The following is a 24,698-nucleotide window of genomic DNA, read 5'->3' as shown; positions in this document are numbered from 1 at the left end:
TGTATATATGATTGTTAACAGCAATCACACCCCTATCATGCCAAGGCATGCTAGAATCTGGGCATGATAGGAGTGTGATTGCTGTTAGCAATCATATATATTAATATTGTTACTGCATTTTTTGTCCAATTTTGGTGTGCTACTTACTTTTAAGTGTGGTTATTTTTTATTTTTTTTTTAAGGAGGGGGGTTCATTTTCGGTTTCGGCCTAGAATTTTTTATTTTGGTGCATCCCTAGTTTTTACAGCTCAATATCTATTAAGGCATACATTTCCTGATAGTTTTGTCTCCGTACATTTGTAGCCCATTTTTACCAAAACCAATGCTTTATCCAGTTTAAACAAACGTTTAGATATATTTAGGATAACATAAATACTTTTAATAACACAGAGCACTATATGGTAACATTGCATCCAGCATCAATTAAAATCTTCTTCCTGCAGTAAAACCTCTAAATTGTGACCAACAAGGTGCTTTTGTAAGAATGCAGGTACTCACATTACTGAGTTGAGTAAATGATCAATGTTAATAAATTAGTGATAAAGATAAGTTCCCTCCTAAATGCGAAATTCTACAGTAAAAGTCAAACTGTATATCAACAGAAAATAGGATTGAACAGGATACTACATAATAACCTAAACATATATTATAAATATTTTTACTTGCTACTATTAGTTGTAAAATTGGACTGTATCTTGATCTAACACACAGGTATTCAATACACAAAGTATGGATGTCGCAGAAAGGGGGATAACCGAATGGTCCACCGCAATTTCTGTGACATTAGTAAAAAGCCAAAGCCAATTCGTAGACGATGTAACCTTCAGGAGTGCTCCCAACCCGGGTAAGCCAAATAAATAATTTTTCAATGAACAAAACTGTCATAGCTTCTGTTATCATGAATGCAATATAATAAATGTAATTTAAAGCAACCTATGGTTGGTGCCTGGATCGACATGGTTAATGTTATTTCAGGGTAATTTATAAAAGGCATAACATTTGAATTTATAAAATACAAATGTAGACTGGTTGCATCACTATATTGTATTACTGTATTGTAAAGAGATCACTGCATTGTAAAGAGGTGCTATTGATTGTAAGCCCATTTGAGCAGGGTCCTCCTCATCTGTTGTCTCTGTAAGTCAAATATTATGTTACATACTACTTGTTATGTCCTGTCAACCCGTTGTACAGCGCTATGGAATTTGATTGCGCCATATAAAACAATAAATAATAATAATAATATTGACCATTCAGGTCAGTAGAACCAAGTAAATGTTTGTTTCTGCTCTGTGGTTTATTGTCATGGATCACTACTAAATAAAAAAAAAATGTAGAAATTGCAAACAGAAGCACAAAAATTGAGCAAGGGAACATGACTGCACTCAGATGTGCAGAGCCAGATCCAATAAAATCTGTATACTTTTTGCGTTTGGCGGGCAACAGGATTAAGGCAAGTCAAAATTTAAAAATGAACGGGGAGCCAGCATTCAACAAAGTTGAGAGTAAATGCGTCACACAGCCACTGAGCAGAATCCATGTCATTTCTAAACTCAGTAACACTTTGGCTAAAGCATATCTGTCAACAAGCACCATATTCAGAATTCCTGTGCTAGATAAGATTTCTGCAGGGTTGTTTTCAGCTGATAAGTGCTTGTACCGATGCAAGTTGCAGTATTTGGTTAATGATGACCAGTGATGCAGTCACATACTGTATATTTACTATCGAAATACTGAATTTCAATAAATCCACCTACTGCACAGAGCAGGGAATTCAATTTCTACCCAATCTTATAGCAAATCATGTCTAACATAAAGCAGCTTAGAGTGATGGCACTTTAATTGCCCAGGTTGTGCATGAAAAATTTGATATTAGGAAGGAAGTTGCCAAAAAGAGATTTGCAAATACATATAAAATAGCTTATAGTGTGTGTGTAAGATTTAGGAGGATGTGGAGTTTGGTATGCAGGATAGCAACAGCTTGGGAGTAGATAGTAGTGCAGATGAAATACAGGGAGAAGTAAGGAACTTCTCCAGGGATCACAAATGTCACCGAGGTCAAAAAAGGATAGCCAGAGTCAGCAAGGTCAGTAAAGGAAAACTGGGGTAAGGTTCACGGAAGTCAGTACGGTCAATAGGGAATCCAAGGTCCGCAAAAATATATATCCAAACATAGAAACTGCAAGCAGAGAGGAGCTCAAAATGGCACAATAACTGAGCACTGAGCGAAACTCAGTGCTGGGTTTTAAACTTGCCGCTCGTGCCCCCGCGCATGACGTCACCTGGGTGTGCTCCTTGTCTCCTCCACTCAGGGACAAATAAACTTCGTTGAGAGTGTGTGCTCCCATAGGAACGTCCATTCGGGAAGCAGCGGAGGAGGGAGCAGAAGGAGAGGCACAGGACCAGGCACCTGATATTAGCAGGTACTCCAGTGAGTGACTCTGTTGGGGTCTCTGACAGTGTGGAAGAGTTTACAGATAGTCCAGAGAATAATGTAAATATGTGCTTTCCCTGGGAAAGCAGAAGAATGGAGAAGCCACCTATAAGAAAGCCAAATTCTTTTTTATGTTCACCAAATTCTTCATGGGCCAGAAAACATCCGACATTGAAAATTTGTGCAGCAACAATTTGCCATCAGTGAGGTAAAAAAAACCTGATAAAAACCTTGGAAATGGAATAAAATGCTCCCAAAATACTGAATAAGAATATGAAGTTGAAAGCAAAGAAAGATGTTTTACTTCTGCAGGAACTGGAGTTTCAGATAGAACAGCTTCCAAGTCAATTTGAGAAAAAAAGGAGTCATCACAACAAGCTGGAAAAAGACTCTGCAGTCTGCAGCTGTAGGAAAACTATAATGTTTTAACGTCCAAGGCTGAAATAAATAAAAATGTGAGGCGTGAAAATGAAAACATGAAAGTTGCAGATGATCTTCTCGAGTTACCATATAATTACTGTCTGCTCTGATCTCTTTGAATCAGAGAGAGATTGGATTAGAGAGACATTGGACTGTATACAATTTAGCAAAGAAGATCCAGGGCTGCTCAGATGTAGACAAGTTATCTTACGATCAGGACCTAATACCGTAAACTCTGCATTCTTCAGGATGATTAGCCTCCAGGAATTGCTGGTTTAACTTGAGGTTGCATATGGAGCCTCTGATGACTAAGAAGGCTTGGATGCAGTGTTTGATTAATTCTGTAAGTGGAAACAGGTCAAGACGATGCAGTTAGAGATAATACTGAAAATCATTGGATGTTCTTTCAAAATGGTTCTTTGACATCAGTTTTTTTTCTGTTCTGAAGTTGATATTACCTTGGATTGAGTCAGATGTATCTAAGTAGATGGTAATTTCTCTTGCGGAAAAAATGAAGCAGACCGCAAAATAATCCTAAATGCAACAGAGTTGTGGAGCAAATTCAGTAGGAGCTTCACCTCATTTCTGTTATTTCTGTCAATGTTGAATTTAAAAAAAGAACATTATTGAATGGATTGACAGAAACCACAATGCTGACCACTTAATGTCAATAAAGAAAACTATAGAATAGTTAAAGACTCAGATGAGATTTGGAACAAATTGAGAGAAGCACTTTGGAAGAGGCAGATGAATTTAATAGAACTTCCTTTGCTAAAGTATGGTATGACATAATAGCCCTGTGAAATATTATATTCTCCAAAATATGCAGAGAACAAGAAGAATATGGTTCATTAAGCATTTTGGTTCAGAACATCCTTTTATTCACTCTGAGGTAGAAATACTAAGATCCTGGAGGTCTCCTTTCTGGCATTATGGAACATGATCTTTTGGATGCTGGTCTAATAAAGGAGCTCAGTAGCAAGCCACCCCTTGTGTGTTTTTGAAGTTCAAAACAAGATGGTGGGGTTGAAGGTGCATTCCATAGTTTTAGACACAGAAGAGATGTAATAGAACGGAGTTCAAGATATGGTCTGTGTGATGGAGACCCGTACTCGGACTGAGTAGCTCCGCCGTAGAGATCTTCCTTGCAGCTAGAAGCTTAATCGCTCAAGGGATTAACCCTTCATGTTCCCCCAAGCTCTAGCCGAGATTTAAGTGTACGGGTAAAACAGAACTCTCTTGACAGCACTGATATATATACAGCAAGCATGATAGCATTAAAGGTATAATTTGATCAACCATCAGACTGCCCGGCTCTATTGCCAGCAATGCCCACCCGACAAAGGTCGGGTTATCCCGAGGGAGTGGCGTCAATCCCGGGATACCAATGGACAGCTCGGGGTCCGAAGATGTTATGAACCAAAAAGCAACGTGATCTAACGCCGGGACCCTGAGCAACAGCGTCGGAAACAGCCCCGGGAATAGTCCGCGTGGTAGCCAGGCCAGAGTTACATAGCTGTGGCTGGGTAAACCCGGTCCTAAAGATTGGTAATAAAACTAGGGTTCGCGAATGAGCTTCCTCTCTGTAACCGCCACCGAGTGTTGCCCACAACGTGCTTAATGTGCCCTCAAAAGAGCAACGTGGTGGGGCAAAGGGCATCCATAGTGATGCTGTTCCAATTGTCGGTGGGCATCGCACGGTTCCTAGCCGCCGCACAGTTCCGGATAGGTCAGGAGCATCGAGCGTTTCCTGGCTTGTAGAACCCCCATAGCTGGCTAGTCCATGGGAGTCTGGTTCCGGTAGACCAGACGGGGTTTCTCGGTCTGATCCAGTCTCCAGTTTCCATCATTAACTTCCCTGGTCCCATCATTAAATTATTTTAAATTAACAAAAAAAGGCATTTTTTTATTCAATTGATTAATCAAAAAAACTAATCGGCCAACTAATCGACTATAAAATAATCCTTTGTTGCAGCCCTATGCAGGACTGCAAGTTGTGTAGCAAAAAAACTCTGGCCAAGCTGGAGCCACTGTCAGGCACAGTGTCAGTTTCTGATGAGGGTTCCCTGGAATCTAGACTTACTTCCACATCCCAATATTCCACATTGGTTTACTGCTAAATCTGTAGAGCAGGCACTTTATCTGGTCACCTGCATTCCCAGGTTTCAGATTCTGTTTTCCATAACTTTTTCTCTTGGCTCTTTCCTTCTTCTTTGCAAGAAGCACACCACTACCATAGGCTTATTTGAAAGACTTAGTAACAGAGTAGATCTGTTTTTCTCTCACACCTTGTGGTTGTTTTTCCATTCAGCTTTGGGACAGGTCTGTGGTGCAATATATAAGCTCAATAATATTGTAAAAAGCAAATCTATGAAATTTATGAAGCAGTGAATTTGAGTGCCTCATGCAAAAGGAATTGACAGGAAGGCTATAAAGATCCAGTCCGACAACTGCACAGTAGTAGCCTACTTGAACAAACAAGGTGGTCCCAGAAGTGTTAGTCTACATTCAGAGAATAGCCAGATGGGCAGAAGGTCACATTTCACATTTCAGTATAGTTCATGTAAGAGGTCTGGACAATTCTCTGACTATGAGGTTTTCGGTAGGTCTCTCTTTTCAGCTACTCTGAAGGTTCATGTCACTTTTTTAAGCAAATTTCTGAATTGGTGTCTAGCATTTCACCCTTGGGTAAGCATTTTGTGAAAGTGCTCTGTAGAATCAGACCCAGAAAAAAGATCTTACCTTCATCTAACCCAAATGTATATTTATCCAGCCTAATTAAGACATAGACACCATTCAAACATTTGTATAAAGTTCCACTTACATTTCTTATACCTAAAACAGTTATTTTAGTGGCTATCACATATGAGCTAAATTGCAGGCTCTTTCTATTAAGTCACTCCTACCTTGAGAACAGTGCCGGTTCAGTCAACGTGACCCCAATACAGCAGATCAGTTGGTTGGCCTTATCAAGCTAGCTGCAGGACTACAAGATTTCCCACTAGGACACCGAGGTAACTTCCACTAGAAGCATGAGATCCAAAAAGGAAACTAATTGAGTGGCGGACTATGAAAATATTTTTGATGTGATATAGCCATGGCCAAAAACTCCCCTCTAAGAGATGAACATATGGAATGCAATATGGGACAGTTTTCATGCGCGTTGAACTGTTTACACTCTGCTACTGACGGTTGTTGCAATCTTGGGGATTTTGTTCCATCTGACTCGAGTACAATCTGTGTTATACTACAGGGTTTAGAGGTTTCATTTTGCATTAGCTTGATAGGCTCCATGGTTGTATAATATGCCCTAATGTGATTGATATAAATGTGATTTGAGGGAAGTCACATAAGTGGAGCAGGTAGCAGTGTTGCTGCGGGCAGGAGTTGTATTCTTGTTGTTTATGCTTCTGTTATTTCTCTGTCACATACAACAAAGCTATTTTACCTTAACATTTCACAAGTGACTGTTATCATGGCCTTCACCCGCAGACTGGTTGATGGCAGTTCCTTTACTGCTACCAACCACCCCATCCCATTTGGGAATTAGCCCAGTGTTACTGTATACTACATGGTATATATATATATATATATATATATATATATATATATATATATATATATATATATATATATATAATTATACTTGCACTAAACTCTTGCACACTTCACTGTGGGATTACTTTTTTGTTTTTTTTAACTTGTGTTTTAGTTTCTTTACTGTTCCATGTTTTCCCCCCTCCAGTCCTCTCCATTTCCTATTCTAAGGGTCGAACTGACTATACACCACTCTTATATTGCTATACAGGTACAGAAACTATGACAAGATGCAGCTTGATACTGAAGAGTCTGTTCATGGAAACTCACATTATTATACTGCTAGTAACAGCTACACGTTCCTAACAGTAAAATGGGCCTACAAATTCTCTCAATTAATGCTAGAAGCTTAAACTCGCCGCATAAGAGGCGGATGCTATTTCATGAAGCTGTTAAATCTTAATCTATATTAAGGTTCTGGTTTTTGTGCAGGAAATTCATTTTGTAACAGATACAATTCCAAAGCTCCATTCAAAGCATTTTACCACATCCTTCTACTCCACAGCCCATACTAAGAGAGTGGGGATATTACTACACAATTCTCTAGGGGCTACAAAGCACTATAATAAAAATGATCCCAAGGTGCAATTCATCATAGCCATCCTTACCATCAATAACCAACTGTATACGGTAATTGATGTATATGCCTCTAATTCCAGTTCAGTTCTGTTTTTGAACTACAGCGAATCCCGAAATAGATTCTTCCGCACACCCCACAACTCAATATTTTAGAAACACTCCTTAATAGCGGTAAACTCTTTCCAGAAGCTATCCTGAAATTTTAATTCCTATATGTCTGGTTTGTCCTGCATCCACTTGTAAGAGACCTTTTTCTTGCAAATGCATAAAATGTACTTTGGCCCAAATTCCTGATACATTTGTAGACTACTGCTCTAATTTTTATAATTTAAAAGATTATTCAACTCACCAACTGACCAAAGAAGAAATGAATACCTTCCTGAACAGCCTTCAGCTCTCATAGATCTCTGCTATATAAAAGCAATCATTGAAAGTCCATAGGTTTCCTGATCTTTCATATGGCTGTTAACATGTGTAATTAATCTTATTTTGATCAGCTTGTGAGATCATGTATTTAAATGCTTGTTGTGTGCATGCATTTTTTTTGCTTGCTTGCTATTTGTTAATTTGCTAGAGAGTTGACAGCTGCCTTTTGCCATAAGTTATTTTGTAATGTCAATATTGATCAATCCTTGATGGTGAAGTTTATGTATATTTAGTGATGCATAAAAAATATGGCATGGATGATGCTTTACGGTTTTATACATTATGCTGCATCAGTAAAGAAATAATGAAATCACAAATTAATGAAAAGAGGCAGTTTAAATACTGTTTTTTTTATTTCCTGTTCTAAGGTGGGTGGCTGATGAATGGGGGCCATGCAGCAAAACTTGTGGCAAACTTGGTATACAGACCAGGGTAGTTCAATGTGTACAGCACTTGCAGAATGGAACAAACAGAACTGTTCATACCAAATACTGTACAGCGGAACGTCCAGAACCAAGACGTCCTTGTAACCGCACACCCTGTCCAGCACTGTGGAGGACGGGGGCTTGGTCACAGGTGAGTCTTATCATATCAGGTATACCAGGAAAGTAAGACATACTGTGAAGGAAAACATTATTTGATCCCCTGCTGATTTTGTATGTTTGCCCACTGACAAAGACATGATAAGTCTATAATTTTAATGGTAGGTTTATTTGAACAGTGAGAGACAGAATAACAACAACAAAATCCAGATATTAGTTATAAATTGATTTGCATTTTACTCAGTGAAATAAGTATTTGGTCCCCTATCAATCAGCAAGATGTCTGGCTCCCAGGTGTCTTTTATGCAGGTAACGAGCTGAGATTAGGAGCACTCTCTTACCTTATGAATGTGTAGAAATTGAAATACGTATGTAAACTTTCAGAACCTTAACTGTTCTGCCATTTATTGCAAAAATGCCCTGCATTTTAGACAAAGCTTGACGTGAGTAACACGGGAAAAAGGATCAATATGAAATAAAAGTGGAATTTTGACTTTTTAACATGTCAGAGGGCAACTATTAAAATACTTTGGCAATTATACCCTTTGTGGAACTGGGAATAAGCAGTGCAGACATTTTTTAAATTTCCATTTTCTTTGATAACCTAATTTATGGAACTGGTGATTTATCTGTTATGAATTGGTAAGAAAGCAGTGTATTGTAAAATATATTCTGCACTTGCATAATACTAATTATTATAAATAATATATTATATTAGAAATATAATATTATAAATACATAATATAATAAAATATATTTTGCACTTGCTCTACACTTTCTCTCAAGTGACGTAGTTCTCTATTTCATCTTGTGTGGCTTTTACAGTGCTCATCTAGCTGTGGAGAAGGTATTCAGCAGCGCCAAGTGGTGTGCAAGGCCAGTGATAATGTCATTGGACAATGTGATGGAGACAAGCCAGAAACCATTCAGGTGTGCAAGATGGCTTCTTGTCCAGGTAAAATATTAGAGACATAGAATAAAAACCAAACAGTCTGCCCATTTTCCAGGTACAAAGAATTTAATCATTGTCTTATTTGTCATATTTTACCAGAGCTGTTTATTTATTTTTGCTTTAACCTACACATTTATTTACAACACTATTTTACCGTATTTGCTCGATTGACGAGGTTTCTTTCAAAGCAAATGCTCTGAGAAATAACCATCATCTTATATTCAAGGTCGTCTTCTAATCAGACCTCAAATAGAGGTCTGACTACAAGATTAAGATCCAGACCCCCTGCAGCGCTGCAGGGAACCTAAATCCTCCTCTCCAGCAGCCAGTGGAGGTCTGTGCGATGCGCGCAGACAACCTCCGCTGCTGCCGGCTTGTATGACGGAGCGGAGGTTGTCTGCTCGCATCGCACAGACCTCCACCAGCTGCCACCACTATACACCAAGGAATTTGCAGCACGGGGAGAAGTCTAGGGAAGTACTGGTAAGTCAGGGGAGGGTAAGAGTGGCATATGGGGGGTATAAAGGCTTTCTGGAGGCAGAGTGGCATATAGGGGGTTACAAAGAATATCAGGGAGGCAGAGTGGCTTATAGGGGGTTAAAAAATACCAGGGAGGCAGAGGGGCGTATAAGGGTTAAAAGGCATATCAGGGAGGCAGAGTGGCATATGGGGGTTAAAAGGAAAATCAGGGAGGCGAAGTGGCATATAGAGGTGTATAAGTCATATCTGGGGGACAGAGTGGCATATAGGGGGCTTAAAAGGCATATCTGGGAGGCAGACTGGCAGACTCTCTATGCTTTTAAGCAACCTGTAAAATTTCTGCATTGATAATTCTACTTGTTTTCATTACTACTATTAGTGTGTCATTTTTCAGACATACTGTAGGTAAAAACTGTACAACACTGTATAATAGGATGTAGAGAATATATTTTTAGACTACTTTAAACAGCATTACAACAAAATGTAAGTAAATGAGGTACAGTTTGTGGTATAAATAGGTTCATCCATAAACATAAATATTGGAAAATCCAATGGAAATAAAAATGGAAAGCCACAGATAAAATGAAGCTTCTTCTAAAGCTTCACTAAAGTGTTTTCTAGTTCAGATATGGAGACCAAAAGGGCTCTAGGGATGGATCAGACAGCCTGCCAGAGGTAATCAGTAATGCCATAGGAGTAAAAGCCTTTTCATTCTTAACAGCTGTAAGCAACACAATGTGTAGTGGTTTTCCAGTCCTGACAATGCTTACAGACTGTATTTTCCATTCACATTTCTTATTTATCAAACTGCACAAGAAACGAGTAGTATATTGGCTATTTCCACAGTACATGACACTGTCCTCTTCTGTTGCTAAATTGTACCATGTTGCTTCTTCATTTTCAGGAAAATCTCAAGGGCTCCCAATACATGCAGAAGATCTTGATTCTATAACCCCAAAGGTACCATGGGTTCCTCCACCAAATCCACCAAAAAATCCTGTCAACAAGATTTCTTCAAGTACGTTTTAGTTAAATCCACTTTTTTTTTTTAATAACATGGGAAGTGCGCATATAACTAGGTAGCTGTCTATGGTGATTAGCTGGTATCGGGAGTAAATAGTAATATTTGTGTATGTGCAGACATGAATGCATACATATATAATGTTATTGGGGATATATTTTTATGATCTCCATATTTATTTTTAGTGTAATCTAAATAAGCTATTTTTCCAATACCCCCAAAACTTGAGAAAGCTTGTTTAAGAACAACAGATAAGCAGGGATGTCTTAAATATTGAATGGACCCTGGGCAATGGTACACCACAACTCCCATCATTATATAGTGATCCAGACAATGAGGTTGGTACAGTATGATTACAATCATTATATAGCAAGCAAGATACTCTCATTACTCCCATCACGCCTCACCCCTATCATACCTCATCCCAATCACACATACCTCTCCTATGTCACCCAACCATTGCATCTAATGACCATTACACCTAGCCATTACACATCACACCACACTTCTATTACACCCAGCCATCACACATCAGGCCTATCATACCCAGCTATCACACATTACACCTCACTCTCATCACACCCGGCCATCACACACACTCAGCCCCTCCTCCTCCTTCCGAGGAAGCAGGAATGAAAAGGAAGGGCCATGTCAAAACAGAGGCACTTGGGGGAGTGTCTGGGAGAATGAGAGATGTGGTAGATGGCAAGGTAGTCCCTCACCTATCTCTCTATTGGTGCTTGTTGCTGAAGAGGAAGCTCCACCCTTTTTAGTAAGTCTGCTCCTCCTGTCACAAAAAAAAATACAGGCTTCAAAGGGCTGATTACGGGGTTGGTGGTGGCGGCAACCCTAGTTGTTGTTGTGGGCTCATGAATTTTACCCTAGACCACATGTGTGTTAATGCAACAGAGACAGAAGGAAAATAATATCACAGCAGTCCAAGTATGTTAGTTCAATTTCAGTGAGTGCATTCACAAAGCTTGTTAAAAAAAATAAAAAAGTAGTAAGAGAAGGTTTCTCTGTCGACATCCTCAGCATATTGTTGCACCCTGACATCATTCTGTGCCTGCAACTCACCTGCTGTCTGTTAGACAGCTACAGAAAACAATGTGCATCCAAGTAAATCTAAATTGTTTCCTGGACATTCCCCAGAGCAAGTAAAAAATAACTTTTGCTTCTATAAGAGAGAAGCCATTGTTTTGATTGCGGTGAAAATGTTGTCTTTCAAAGTAGAGTGAAATTAACATTTGAACCTACATAAATCTACATAATTTATTCAAGATGTGGCAGGATGGCTCGATCAAAACAAGAAACTCCGAACACCAGCAGAATAAAAGCAAGATGTGGTTTATTGCAGAATTGTACAGTCCACAGCAATGCACTTCATAGTGTAAATAAACCAAAACAAAAACAAATCCTTTTGATACAGTCTGAGGGCCTCTGGCTTCCCTGCCTCTCACCCTACTCCCAGACAACTAATGGCTCTAACGGCCGCCCCTTTAACCACCTGAGTGCAGGTTAATTGGCTCCACCTTGCTGACCTCCAGCAATTAACCCTCCCCATGCTGGGAATAATGAGCGTTCCAATCTGCCACTTATGAAGACAGACTCCATTACTTTGCCACAAAGATTTGTTTTTGCTGACTATTGTTCATGGGCTATATTTAAGCAAAGCCATTCTAGATCAGCGTTCCTGCCCCGCACTGAAGTCACCACTGCTTTTTGAATCAAAAATAAGCAAAATGAGGTGCAGGGGCATTGTTGTTTGGAGACTCAAGCACATCCCCTCATCTTGAAGTCATGGTCCAATTTTAAGGATGCCCATTAAAACATTGGGGCTTATTCAATCAAAAGGAAATTGGCAGGAGAGATTCAATTTCATCTCCCTGCCTTCGATGACACTCCCCTATGGTCTGCTCTAAGAGCAGCTTGTATGATTCTATATCAATCTAGACCACTTATTGAACTATGTACTATATTATTGAAGATAAACTTCACTAATGAATTGAAAGAGTTAAAACAGAACTGCCAACCCCCTCTTAAGCGAATAAACACATGTTTTATTAATGATTAGTGATATTTTTGTTGTGTTAATATAGTTATTTCTCTTCTGATATTTTTTTACAAAAAGTACAATTTACAGCCAGATACAAAGCCAGAGCAATATTCTTTTATGTACTTGTAATTCCATTGTGCATATAACAATATAGATTATGTGTTATAGCATTAATAGTGAGAATATCCAGAGTGATGGGTGTAACCATATGTTTATATATTTTCTTCTGCAGAAGATTTATGCCACGGAGACAAATCCATATTTTGCCAAATGGAAGTCCTAGCTCGCTATTGTTCAATACCTGGATACCATAAGCTGTGTTGTGAGTCTTGCGGGAAAAAGATTGCCCCTACTAGCCTGACTCCAAGTTCAGAGCATGCTGCGTTAGAATTCAGGGAAGTTGAAGGTGCAGCCCTGCCAAGTCCCATTCCAACTACAACTGTCAGCAGGTTGACTGAGGCTTCAATAGACAATACTCCAGTAGACCCTCAGTTGCCTGTTTCAGAAGCTCAACACAACACGAAAGCAACCAATGATACTCCAGGAGGTGATTCCACCTTACATACTTCAGGCAATAATACTTTCTCCACAGATTTAGGAAAACGGAGATTAACAGAAAATCTCAGTGGACATGGAGAAAACCCTGCTACACAACTGGGTAAAACAGTTAATAAACAAAACAAGGCCAGTCCTTTGCTATCTTCTGAAAGTGTCCAAGATGTACATACTGGTTCCAGTGAGAAAATCACCTCCATGGCAACATGAATCACTGCTTACCGCAAAACATTTAGGAAAAGTTGAACAGCTTCATTTGGAATAGACAAACAAAATAGCAAAGAAATAGGCTCTTTTGCAATTTGCCTGTAGCACTTTTTTTTAAGGAAATGACTGAAGTTTGTATGCTGAAAATAAATATGAATCCTCTGGGCATTATGACAATACAGCCCAGTGATTTTTACCTCATAGTGCAAAGTAAATTGCACTTTATGTTGTTGTAAGGGTGCTATCAACTGGATTTAGAACAAAAAAAAAAGAAAATACTTGTACATCTCACCTCAGTTCTCCTGACCAGCCGGTGCATAATTTGTGCTAAAAAAGGAAAGAAAAAAAAAACAAGACTATGAAGAACGTGTATCATGGTGCTTTCTTGCGTTAATAGATTTAAAAAAGCCAATTCTAGATAAGTGGTGCTGTATTTTGTACCGATTGGTTGTGTGTACCTCAGTGAAGTTCGATCATTTGCCGTGAACTGCAGTTTTTGATTTTCAACTTCTCCAAGTCTCCATGATAAGCAGACCCATGGTTTGTTCTATTAGCCCTGTGCTAATGACCACAATCTACTGTAGTTAATATAGTAGCCTTAAACTTATGTTGCTGAAGAGATCAACTGAACCCTCTAATTGTAAAATAAAACCAAAGGCAATATATATTTTACTGATGTTACTATGCTCACCTACATGATGTATTTGCTCGAATATAAGGCAAGTTTTTTGCAGATAACCTTTCAAATAGAGGTCTGGCTATAAGACTAAGATCCAGATCCACCACAGGACATCTGCGTGATGGGCGCAAACAACCTCCGCTGCTGCTCGGCACTTCAGCCAGTGCCGAGCGGAGCGCTGGCATGGTGTGACATGACCCTCTGGTGCTCCGTCATAAAAGCCCTGGCCAGACGTGCCCAGCAGCAGCAGAGGTTGTCTATGTCCACCAGCTGCCCCACTAGACATGAGGGAGTCTGGAGCACGGGGGACAAGTCCGGAGGTGCATTGTCAAGTCTAGGATGTGCATAACTGGGGAGCAGGTTGGCAAATAAAAGGAAATAAAAACAAGAAATGCATTTTTCTCAATTATAGTTTTTACTAAATATGAAAAAATAGTTTACATCTGAATTAATGTATACTAGTTAAACTTTTTTCCTATAGGGTTCTCTTATATCCAAGCTTTTTCTTTTTTCCTAAATAATATTAAAATTTTGGGGTGTTGTCTTTTAATCGAGCAAATACGATAATAATATTTAACAAGAAAAGCTATGAAGGACTATCTATAGGACTATCTATTTTTTGATTAAAAAACAGTGAACATGTTTAACAATATTCTACTGCTTTAAATCTGTGTCACATGTTTAAAATGATGGATTCACATACACTGGTACATAACTGTTGCCATGCAGATCAGCCAAAAATAAGCTACTCTAAAGTTTCAGAGCAGAAACACACATATGGAAACACTATAAATGTGCATACCTTTCCGGCAAAAACAGATTTTGGTAAGTGTTTTTATTTAAAAAAAACAACAACTATGTAGTACCAGTTGTCAAAAAAGTGCTTTTTTATTGTGTTTTTTGTTTTGTTTTGGCATTTTTTTTGCATTTCATTGTCAGTTTATGAAAATACAGAAATTATTAAAAAAAAGAGAACCATAAGCACCTGACACCTTACTTTTTGGCTTTACCCAAAAGTAAACATGGTTTTGTTAAGCAACTAAAATAATGGCAGGTAGGTAGTCATCTTATTTCAATTAGCCTAGAGCAAGTCCAATATGGACTTGGCATTTCAACTCAACATTAGCGTACAACACTGTGGACCCAGCTGAATCTAACACAATTTTTAAATGCTGAGTGCATCTAAGTCACCATGGAACATCTTATTGTTAAGTTTGCTGTATGATTGGTAGTAAGAACTGGCAGGTAGTCCGCTTTCATCACCAAGAACTGTGACTTTACTGACACTTTAGATGTTCCTATTGCTAAATCTCGACCCACGATTGTAATATCTTGCTGTTATGAATTGGGATTGGCAAGTGTTACGTTTCAGTACATACTAGCCAAATGTTTTGTTCTCTGTTAAGATAGGTCTTTTCAGACAGAGTAGTTAATTGATCTGCTAATCTATCTATGAGAACTTGAAAAGCAATGCATGGTAAAGTACATCTGCAGAAAATGATCCTAATATGATACACTAAGTCTCTTACTTGTAAAGTCAGCTTGAATCAGAAAAAAATATACAGAGATTAAAAAGTAATTCTTGTGCAGTGCTTGAAGTGGTCTTTTAACTATAGCAATGGAATGTTTCAGTAAGAACAGGCCATTAGTTACTTAAAAAGAGCACTGTTCAAAGTTTGCATCAGAATCACCTCTTATACGGTGCCCTCCACTAATACTGGCACACTTGGTATATATCTATATATATATATATATATATATATATGATCAAATGATGCTGTGAAAAAATGTCTTTATTGTTTAACCCTTAGATCTTTTCTTCAAAAATACTCTGCTCTCATGGATTTAAAACAATTGCAAACACAACACAGGTTTATTCCCCCAAAAAATGTGGAAAATGCGCATGTGGCACAATTATTGGCACCCTTTTAGTCAATACTTTGTGCCACCAAGATAACAGCTCTGAGTCTCCTCCTACAATGCCTGATGAGGTTGGAGAATGCACGGCATGGGATCTGACCATTCCTCCATAAAGAGTCTCTCCAAATCCTTCAAATTTTGAGGTTGACACCCATGATCTCTCCTCTTCAGTTTACCCAACAGTTTTCTATGTGGTTCAAGTCCGGGGACTGGGGAGGTCCCTGTGTTGTTTTTACAATTATTTGATATCCAGAGTATTCTGTGTGTTTTTTGAAGAAAAGATTGAATGGTTAAGCAATAAAGATTTTTTACAGCATTCTTTGTTCATGTTAACCAAGGTACCAATATTAGTAGGGTGCACTGTACATAGTCTAAACTGCTGATTTGAAATACGGTAACTAATCATAGTTATTACTTGTATGTGTGTGTAAATTAATTTTGGTATATTAAACATGGTCATATTCACTACCTCTAATTTAAGGTATTGCTAAACTACCAATGATTACTCCATATGCTGGTTTCCATCCTGTTTTTTTTTTTTATTTTGAAATAACATTTAAAAATGAAAGAACTCTACCTGTTATGGTAGCATGAATTCTTCTTCTGTATAAGTATGTTCTCCACATTATAGATATAGTCCTGTGAGGGCATTAGTGCAGACCATGATCCAACTTCCTTGCAATAGTTTAGGTTTTTTATGTCTTGTGGTTGTTGTTTAATGTGCAATATCAAAATGCCCCTATAGATCATCTTAATGAGCCCACACATTGGAGTTACCACTTAATGGTGTCAGAAGACGTGTATTTTAGCCCACCCTCTGAAAAAGTCTTAAAAATGCAACATGTTCTTTCAAACATAAGTTAAGCACTATTCTTAATGTATTTTTCTTTTAATAACACATTTTCAAACCACAATAGTTTAATTCTGGTAAGCATGACATGTGGACTATTGTATCTACAGCCCTATTCTGCTATTGAGACAAATCAAAGTACCTCATGTAAAATATACAACAGGGATATCTCTTGCAACTAAAAATATATTAACAGTGCATGTAAATATGACATAAGCAAACAACTTATGTAACAGGTTGTGCTTTTGGCACAGTTTTCTCTGCCACATCTGCATTATGAGTAGCCCTATAACAGGGCTACTATTACCTTGAGGTCACAGGTAGCTGGAGATTCAAGCTTACTTATTCCATTATTTGCTTCCACTGTATACAATTAAGTTGGATTTTTTTAAAATATGATATCTCAAGAGTCGAACAAGTAGTAGGCAATAGCATCTGGCCTGCCACCAATTACCAATCCCGCCTTTAGATGTGTGTTAGTTTGTCACATGACCTTTAGTGCTGTGTTCTTAAAAAGGCTACTGCAGGACAAGTGTATTTTGACAACTTCTTTGTTTTGGAATCCTTTCAGATCAATGCAAATAAACCAGAAAAAAACTGCATGGGAACCCATTAAATTTTTAGGTGCCATGGTTTCCTCACCCCTGGGTTAAATCATAGACTTTGTGTTTGTTTTTGAAAAATTATACCTTTTCATGCTATGGTATTTTAGCAAGATGTTTTTGGCATATAAATTCCAAATGCTCTATTAGAACTAAATTTTTTCTATTTAAAAAGTAGTTTTAACTACTGTAACTGCAGGTGAAAAAAGAGGCTCATTAAAAATCTTGAGGAAATATTCATTCAATGTACTCATTCAATGTACTCATCATATAACTCATTCCTTGCATTAGCCAAGTCCAGTGTTATGGATTGTATAGTTTTGTACATATAAAATTCAGAGTTTTTAATTTGTTATATTTATTAATTTTGATTTTTCAAGTAAAAAAATCATGTTTTGCTAATGTAAAAAAAAAAAGCGGAAAAAAATGTATCCTATGAAGAATGGAATTGATTTCTGTTTATTACTATTGTTGCTATAAGAATTTTATGTTGGTATTCTTGCTATTGAAAAGTGAATACACCTCATTTCTGGCACATCCCTTAATCATCCCAAATAAAGAATTAGTCAGGTGTTGTGTTATTGAAGAGTTTTATTTTATCTTTATTTTTCTACAACAAACACTAACAGTTCACTAGCTTTACTAATGCTAAACACTAAATACAATAAAAGAGGCCAACTTGTTTGTTAATACAAACAGACAATTAAGGGGAAATAAATATAATTACATCTATGTTCACATTTGATGAGCTGAGCCATAGGCTTTCATACGCTGTTCATACACACTGTTCTGCGCAACATACATTTAAATAAAGCAAAGCAGTGCAATGATCTCATTTGACAGGAGGAGCCCCTGACTGAAATTCCTGTCAATCTATATAATAATGTTCAACATCTGTGAATATTTCTGATGGTGCAGTTTGTCATCTACCAGCTGTATGTTGGCAGCATCATATAGTGTATTCATTTATTTTATAAAAAGACAAATAAATTAAGGTTAAAGGACCACTCCAGGCCTATGTTCATTTAAAATGCATATTGGAGCTCATTTTTCATGGTCTTGACTGACTGCAACTAAGTGCCCTGAATATTAAAAGCAAGGTTCCAAATACAAGAAAAAATGATAATAAATATATACAGTGATGCACAAACACTATAGACCACTAAAATAGTGATCTATATACCTTAGCAAAACAATGGATTAAAGTGGTATGGACCTAAATAGAGATTGATGGCTTTAATAATGCATGTGCCACCTCTATAAGGCTAACCAATAACCCTTATGGATCAACCCTAAAAAAGTGGACTTAACCACGATGTCAATTATTCACTACTTGGTTATAAAAGTAAGCCTTCTTATATGATAAATACCCCCCTAAGTGTAGGGGTATCTTCACAATGAGGGAGTGTCAAAAGCAATGAAAAAATGAAAAAGTATCCACGGCTTAAGAAATCAAAGAAAGGAACCTTGTCTGAGTCTATTAATGCGGGACAAGCCCCACTGGTCAGAATAAACGGTTCCTTAATAAAAATAATTCTAAGCTCAATGTGGAATGCAGGGTTAATCCTGTTAGTAGCTTCTAGAAGTAGTAGTGCTGATGGGAACTATGCAACATTGTGCTGAAAGTAACGACCTTTCGAGTATACACCTAGTTGCAACAGTCTAGCTACTAACACTGCTCAGTATTAGCTAAGGTAAAAAAGGAAAGAAAACAAATACCGTATTTCCAACGAAAATAAGACACTGTCTTATATTTATTTTTCCTCAAGAAGACACACTATGGCTTATTTTCAGGGGATGTCTTATTTTTATTAAGTATGGTACAACAATCTATATTTATTCAAATATACTCATCTTGTCTGGGGGTACAGATACTCAGAGATAGGCCAGCAAAGCTGATGTGTAAGGGCTGGCTTATTTATCAGGGATCCAGTGAGAACTGGGTCCAGTCTGCACAGTGGAGCTGGAATGATCTCTCTGGGCTCAATAGCAGAATGATTGCTGAAGCTTTTCCCCTATCCCCTGGTGTTTGTGTGGGATGAGAGAGACCCACAGACTGTTGCTGGTCAGTGCTGGGGAGCAGCAGCTTTACTGGTGTTTGTGTGGGGTGAGAGAGACCCACAGACTGTTGCTGGTCAGTGCTGGGGAGCAGCAGCTTTACTGGTGTTTGTGTGGGGTGAGAGAGACTCACAGACTGTTGCTGGTCAGTGCTGGGGAGCAGCAGCTTTACTGGTGTTTGTGTGGGGTGAGAGAGACCCACAGACTGTTGCTGGCTGGTGCTGGGGAAGAGAAACCCACAGTGCTGAGTAAAATGACAGCCACAGCTTTACTTCTTCCCCCTGCTCCTGACTTTACTGAGGAGACTTTTACTTTCACTTTCTATGTCTCCTCCCTCTATGCCTCACTGCATAGCCACGCCTATCACTATGTCTTATTTTCGGGGTATGGCTTATATTGAGCAAATGCTTAGAAATCCTGCTACGGCTTATTTTATGGGTATTTCTTATTTTCGGGGAAACACGGAAGTTAAACTCCCCTGACAAAGGTGCATACCATTGCACCGAAACGCGCGTCTATTGGGGGTGGGCACACTCACTTTTGGATCACAATTTAGCACTTAGCTGCACTGGCCATGTCGTGCCAAGGAGATACCGTATTTGCTTGATTATAAGATGACCCTGATTATAAGACGACCCCCCAAAATCTGAATATTAATTTAGGAAAAAAGAAAAAGCCTGAATATAAGACGACCCTATAGTAAAAAAGTTTTACTAGTGCATATTAATTCATATAAACTATTTTTTCATATTTTGCCATATTTGCCAACCTGCCCCCCAGTTATGCACATCTGCCCCCAGGCTTGCCACTCTGCCCCCCTGATACACCTTATACCCCCCCTATATGCCACTCTGCCTCCCTGATATGCCTTATACCCTCCTATATGCCACTCTACCTCCAGAAATGCCTTATACCCCCTTTATGCCACTCTGCATATAGGGGGTTAAAAGGCATATCATGGGACAGAGTGGCATATAAGGGGGTATAAGGCATTTCTGGAGGCACAGTGTTGTATATAGGGAGTATACAGGGGGTTAAAGGGCACGCTGCGCGGAATTCTCCTCTCTGGCAGCCGGGGAAGGTATGCGCGATGCACGTAGACAACCTCCGCTGCTGCCGACACTTTCGGGAGCGCTCGGTGATAGACGCCCGGTGGAAGTGCCGGCAGCAGGTGAGGTTACCAGACAGGAGGATCCAGGTCCCCTGCAGCGCTGCAGGGGATCTGGATCCCAGTCTCATAGTCAGACCTCATTTGAAGTCTGATCAGAAGACAACCTCGATTATAAGACGAGGTCTTATAATCGAGCAAATACCGTAGTTAGTTTTAACTATTTTTTTTCCTTTTTTTATAGAGCAGTGTTAGAAGCTAGACTGTTGCAACTAGGTATGTACTTGAAAGGTTGCTACTTTCAGCACAATGTTGCATAGTTCCCATCAGCACTACTACTCCTAGCAGTGCTGTTTTAAGCTACTAAAAGGATTAACCCTGCATTCCACATTGAGCTTAGAATTATTTTTATTAAGGAACCATTTATTGTGACTAGCAGGGCTTGTCCCGCATTAATAGACTCAGACAAGGTTACTTCCTTTGATTTCTTAAGCCGTGGATACTTTTTTCATTGCTTGAGACACTCCCTCATAGCACATTTTTGCAGATGAGAGGGTTTGTCTCCACTAAGCACCTTTGTAAGCTATTTTAACATTTCTGTAGTGCTGGTGTTTAGCTGTAATTTTCTCTTTTTTTTTTTTCATTTACTGAAGCCACACAAGTTATATATTATTTTTTTCAGGACAAGAAGGGTTTTCTTTAGATGCCACTATTTTGATTGTATCATATCATTTACTATAACAAAAAGTATAGAATATAGTGGAAAAATTGACAAAAAGGGACTTTCTGACTTTTACTTGAAAAATCTCTACAAAAGCTAATGAAAAAACCTTCTTAATAGATTCTACTGTTTAGAAATACCCAATATTATTTTCCTTTTTTTGCACGTTATAGGGCAATAAGTAGCATATTGCTATTTCAAAACCATTTTCTTTTTCAAATATGGTCATTCTGCCCCTGTGTCTTATTTGGGACATAAACATCTCTTTTGTACAGTGATACCCCCCATACATGGGTTTGTTGGGTTGTTTGGGGGGGGGGGTAATAGGCCACATTTGGGGCATGCACAATTCAGCTTCTCAACTTGGAATTTTCAAAGTTATGTCCAGTGTCCTATTTAGGACATTTTATAGCTGGTCAATTCAATTTACCCCATCAAACCTTGTATGTTTGAAAACTAGAAATCCCAGGGTTTTTCAAATGCTAGGATTTTAACCCTTTCCATGCACTAATTCTACTACCAGCCTTAGTCAAAGTTTATAGTCATTTTTTGTGTTTTTTTCTCCACACACTTTGTACTTTTGGTATTAATTAACCGCTTATCTAGGTATGTCACTGTCAAACAAGACCCTAATATGTGTTCAGCAGCATCTCCTAAGTACAGTGATAACCCATGGGTGTTTATAAAAAGGCCATATTTGGAATGTGTGCATTTTTTTAAAATTGGAATATTGACATTTGGTCATCCTTCTCCATTTTTGGACTTGCTCATAAAAATAAACTTTTTATATATACTGCAAATTGGCTGCATCATTAAATGCAGTACCTGTATTCAAACTGCAGGGGGAGCCCTGAGTTCTTAACAAAGTACTCTGCATAGACCACACATCTCTCAGTACATGAACAGACATAACAAAAACTTTAATAATGAAAATAACATGAGAAATATACATAGACTAAGTCATAAACTGGATATTTTAGAGTGTTTATCTGAAATGCATTTCTCAGTAATATACAGAGTTTTCTATTTAAAATTGCTTTTACATCTATTCTTAACACTTAAGAGTGAGAATCAGCAAGTGTCAAGCATTTGCTTAGTCTAAACAGCATACAGTATCACCTGTGACAGTCCCATCTCTTTGTCCCACATGTTATGCCCGGTTGGCCGGTTTCCCCTTTGCTTTATGTTGCCCTGGACGATATGGGAAATTGTTCAGGCCCTGCTCCTGCTTGTATGTTTTTTATGTTTTGTTCCCATATATTCACTGACTTTTCCAAGAATTATGAGCTTATAGCCCCTGTGTTCCCCTTGTCAGAATCCCTTTCCTCCCTGCCTGGCACGTGACCGGGACCTAGCTGCAAATCCATGGAAATGGACAGCGGATAGGTTGATGCCTGCCAACATTTTGAACTGATTCGTTACGGGCGTCCATTGCCCCACCAAGTCGCTCTTTTGGGGTTATACTGTGCTCATGGTGGGAAACCTGTTTTTTTACCCATGCTTAGAACCGGGGTTTACCCAGTCTTGGCTCTGGAACTCTGGCCTGGCTACCATATGTACTATTCCCAGGGACGTTCCCAGAGCTGTTGCTCAGGGTTCCAACTGCTGATCAAGTCGCTTTTTTGAACATAACATCTTTGAACCCTGAGCTCTCCATTTGTACCCTGGGATTCCTGCCGCTCCCTCAGGATCACCCGAAAAAGTGACTCTTTATTGGGTGGCCATTGCTGGCCATAGAACTGTATGGAGGCACCGGGCTGTCTGGTAGTTGATAGGATTATCTGATTATGTTTGTGTATACATTTCCGTGTTGTTTTCACTAAACCTAGTTCTGTTTGCACCCTACATTAATTCTCGACTAGTGCTTGGGTGATTTCAAAGGATGAATCCCTTGAGCTTTCAGCGGCAAGGTAGATCTCTACAACGGAGCTACTCATTTGGAGTACGGGTCTCCACCCCATCACCCACATAGGCTAACATTATTCTACTAGGCTGATTATATTAGTCTGACAAAAGTCAAAAAGTAAAAATTGACACCCCCTCTTTAGAATGAGACAAAAATTACATAATTATAAACTGATAAAAATTGGCTGAGACCAAGAACATGTTTGTTGCAGAAAGTTACCGTTTAAGGTCCCGGCATTGATCCAAGGACTTGTAGAGATGTCCGCAAAGAAGTGAAAGTAACTCATCCCATATATATTCTCATAGCGTTAGGAAAATAACAAGCATTTTAATGTTAATCACTTAACCTATTTCTTCCACAGTGTCCAAACCCTTCACAGAAATAATCCTTTAATCAAGTAATGTTCCCTCTAATTTTTCTTAGGGGGTGTGCGCAGAAAATGTCTCTTGTGCAAAATTTTTTCCAGAGCCAAAATTTTGTGCGCACAATATGGTTCTACATATGTTAAATTTATATTGTTATTCTATATTCTTGGTACAGCTCGCTCATGGTTATAGTGTGATAATATAGTATTAGTTACACAACAGTACTACTTACTGTAATGTTTTTTAAAGGTGAAATTCTCACTCCATAATTAAATTATGAGCGAATCACGAGCGGAGGCTCCGGGCCATATATGGGATAAAAAAACCCACTTTTTTATTATTGGGAAAAACTGTTGTGCGCAAGGGCGTACCTAGATTATTTGGCACCTGGGGCGGATCCTGTATGTGGCACCCCCCCACACACACTTTAAAACTGCATAACTTCTATCGACATTGACAGGGGTACAGCATAACTGTTATCACTATATACTGAGGCACACATTGACTGGGGTACAGTATAACACCTATCACTATATACTAAGGCAGACATTGATGGTGTTATAGCATAACTGCTATCATTATATACTGAGGCAAACATTAACGGTGGTACAGCATAACTGTTATCATTATATACTGAGGCAAACATTGACGGTGGTATAGGATTATTGTTATCATTATATACTGAGGCAAACATTGACGGTGGTACAGCATAACTGCTATCATTATATACTGAGGCAAACATTGACGGTGGTACAGCATAACTATCATTGTATACTGAGGCAAACATTGACATTGGTACAGCGTAACCACTATCGTTATATACTGAGGCAAACATTGACGGTGGTACAGCAGAACAATCATTATATACTGAGGCATGCGCTGACGGTGGTACAGCATAACACCTGTCACTATATACTGAGGCACACATTGACGGTGGTACAGCATAACACCTATCACTATACATTGAGCCAGACATTGACAATAATGCAGCATAACCCTTATCACTATATACTATGCTAAACATTGATGTGGTGTAGGCCTAACACTTCAGTCTCTGACCTAGTTTTATAGGGATGCACCGAAATGAAAATTCTGGACCGAAACCGAAAATGCAGCATTCACTTGATCGAAACCGAAAATGACCCCCCCACACCTTTAAAAACAAAATTAAAAAATCACTTTTATTAAAAGTAAGTAACACACCAAAATTAGACAAAAAA

At 38.6% G+C, this 24,698-nt stretch overlaps 1 protein-coding gene across 1 annotated transcript in view; it reads left to right on the top strand.

The window, feature by feature from the left end:
* ADAMTS14 (ADAM metallopeptidase with thrombospondin type 1 motif 14) overlaps positions 1-13,420 on the top strand; it is a 106,343-nt gene extending 92,923 nt beyond the window's left edge. The window contains exons 18-22 of the mRNA XM_053450665.1: positions 712-844; positions 7,825-8,032; positions 8,824-8,953; positions 10,335-10,448; positions 12,740-13,420. Of these exons, the coding sequence (XP_053306640.1) occupies positions 712-844; positions 7,825-8,032; positions 8,824-8,953; positions 10,335-10,448; positions 12,740-13,272 (1,118 nt within the window). The 3' untranslated portion in view covers positions 13,273-13,420. The remainder of the gene's footprint in view (positions 1-711; positions 845-7,824; positions 8,033-8,823; positions 8,954-10,334; positions 10,449-12,739) is intronic.
* The last annotated feature ends 11,278 nt before the right edge of the window (positions 13,421-24,698 follow it).

This window comes from Spea bombifrons, chromosome 11 (assembly GCF_027358695.1).
Source record: "Spea bombifrons isolate aSpeBom1 chromosome 11, aSpeBom1.2.pri, whole genome shotgun sequence".
NCBI classification, from domain to species: Eukaryota; Metazoa; Chordata; class Amphibia; order Anura; family Pelobatidae; genus Spea; species Spea bombifrons.
Note: the sequence above shows the minus strand (reverse complement) of the source record. Positions and strands in the feature narration are given on the sequence as shown.